This window comes from Polistes canadensis, unplaced genomic scaffold (genome assembly GCF_001313835.1).
Source record: "Polistes canadensis isolate GaletaPanama2010 unplaced genomic scaffold, ASM131383v1 scaffold_123, whole genome shotgun sequence".
Classification (NCBI taxonomy): domain Eukaryota; kingdom Metazoa; phylum Arthropoda; class Insecta; order Hymenoptera; family Vespidae; genus Polistes; species Polistes canadensis.
Genome location: NW_014569670.1, coordinates 381,856 through 383,874, shown reverse-complemented (window position 1 = coordinate 383,874; position 2,019 = coordinate 381,856). Strand labels below are relative to the sequence as shown.

General features: G+C 25.8%; 1 protein-coding gene across 1 annotated transcript in view; it reads left to right on the top strand.

Annotated features, from left to right (window-relative positions):
• The first annotated feature begins 520 nt into the window (after window positions 1-520).
• LOC106788060 (tachykinin-like peptides receptor 86C) overlaps window positions 521-2,019 on the top strand; it is an 18,652-nt gene continuing 17,153 nt past the window's right edge. Inside the window, exon 1 of the mRNA XM_014750981.1 lies at window positions 521-907. Coding sequence (XP_014606467.1) covers window positions 619-907 — 289 coding nt within the window. The 5' untranslated portion in view covers window positions 521-618. The remainder of the gene's footprint in view (window positions 908-2,019) is intronic.

Here is a 2,019-nt window from a genome sequence, read left to right as displayed (position 1 = left end):
AAAAAGTACGTTGAATTTATAAAGAGCATAGATTTTTCTTTTCTCCAATTTTGTGATAAATGATTTCTTATTAATATTTATATTGATTATATGTGTGTGACAATACTCTTAACAAGACTGTGCAATTATAATAGTCGTATCAAAATAATATAATTAATAAGAAGAAAAAATTATACGTATATAAATACACACACACACAATTGGAATGATCATTAATTAAAAAAACGAAATAATTCAGGTCACTTATGGGGAATTATTTTAATTTAACGCATACATACATTTCATAATTTTATAAATAAATTGTTCGCAACTTGAATTCACATATTAAATCGTAAATAAATAATAAATAAAAATGTATATGCACACATATATATATATAGATATATAAGTAGAAGAGAAATACAAAATGTATATTCGTGAATTTAATTTGAAGAAACTACTTTGGTGACAATTATAATATAATATAATATATATATATTCCAACGTAATTCGTGTAAAAGTTTATAATAATGAACGAATATAAATCCGACGTTATATAAAGCGTGTCAGTGAATTTATTTCTATTGGATAAAGAATTGGACAGTTTTATTTAGATTTAAAGTGTTGGATTAAAAAAATATGAATAGCGTGGACTCGTTTTATTTGTACAATTGCAGTACGTCTGTCTTAGGAACTAATATATCATCGTTATTAAAATTAAATCACAGCGAACTTATTTTACTACTAAACGAAGCATTGCCGTTATTAAAGGAATCAGATCAAGACGCATTTTTCAAATGTTTTCACAGTGTACAAGAACGTCCGTTCAATTTACCATGGTGGCAAAAACTTACATGGTCATTGATCTTTGCTATCATTTTATTAGTAGCCACCGGTGGAAATATAATCGTCATGTGGATAGTACTCGGTAAGAAACATATCTATTTTTAAACGTTGATCAGTAATTTGATCGTTATGATCGAAAGGTAGAGATGGGCCATTAAATCATTGTAATATTAGAACTGACATTTCTTCGATGTAACCATTTTTTTTTCTTTTTTTTTTTTTATTATTATTATTCTATTTAACTAGAGATAACGATATCAAATTATCGACGAGTTGCGTGTGTCTGAGAAATCAAGGATTTTTATTTTTGTGTTTTTTTTTTTTTATTATTTTTAGAAATAATTATTAGAAATTTCATATAAAATATCGCGAAATTCTTTTCACTTATCGATTATTTATTCTTTTAGTCGAATATACAAAATTTCATCGATTTTTTATTGATACCTTTGTATTCTTTTCTTCAACAATTTGAACATTTTATTATATCATTAAAACATAATTATCATTTTTTCTAGTTTATATACTTGTTCGAATAAAAATAAGTGTTCTTTTCGATATTATCAATTTATCATTAACACAGAAATGTTTTTTTTTTTTTTTTTTTTTTCACGTTAACGAGATAATCAACTGACATAGAAATGTATAGTAAACGCGTGTAAATGATTAAATACTTATTTACATAGACGATAACTAGGTAACAATAAATAAGCATTATTTTGACGATATCAAATTAGATTAATTTCATCGATTATTCTAAAACGGGGGTGGGGCGGGGCGGGGCAGGGGGGGGTTATTTTATCAATAAAATTATCCCATTGAAATATCTTTCAAGATAAGTTACTTGTAATTAATGATATTATAAGCATACGAAAATCCACGTCAATCGTTATTTCATTTTCATTGTTACGAAATAGAATTAATTATCATCATTACAATTCGCTAGTGAAATGACTTTGTCATTTATAGATGATACCCGTGAAATATAACAAAATATAGAAATCTTATAATAATCGATCGGGAATACATAGAAAAAAAGAAAGATATTACGTTACAGAATGATTTACGTCTTTCAAGGATTTTCTTTTTCTCGAACATATATTTATTACCATCATAACGATACTCTCTTTTTTTTCTGTATCACGATACACTTAGAAAGACACGGTATGGGGGGGGATAAAAAAAAAAAAAAAAAAA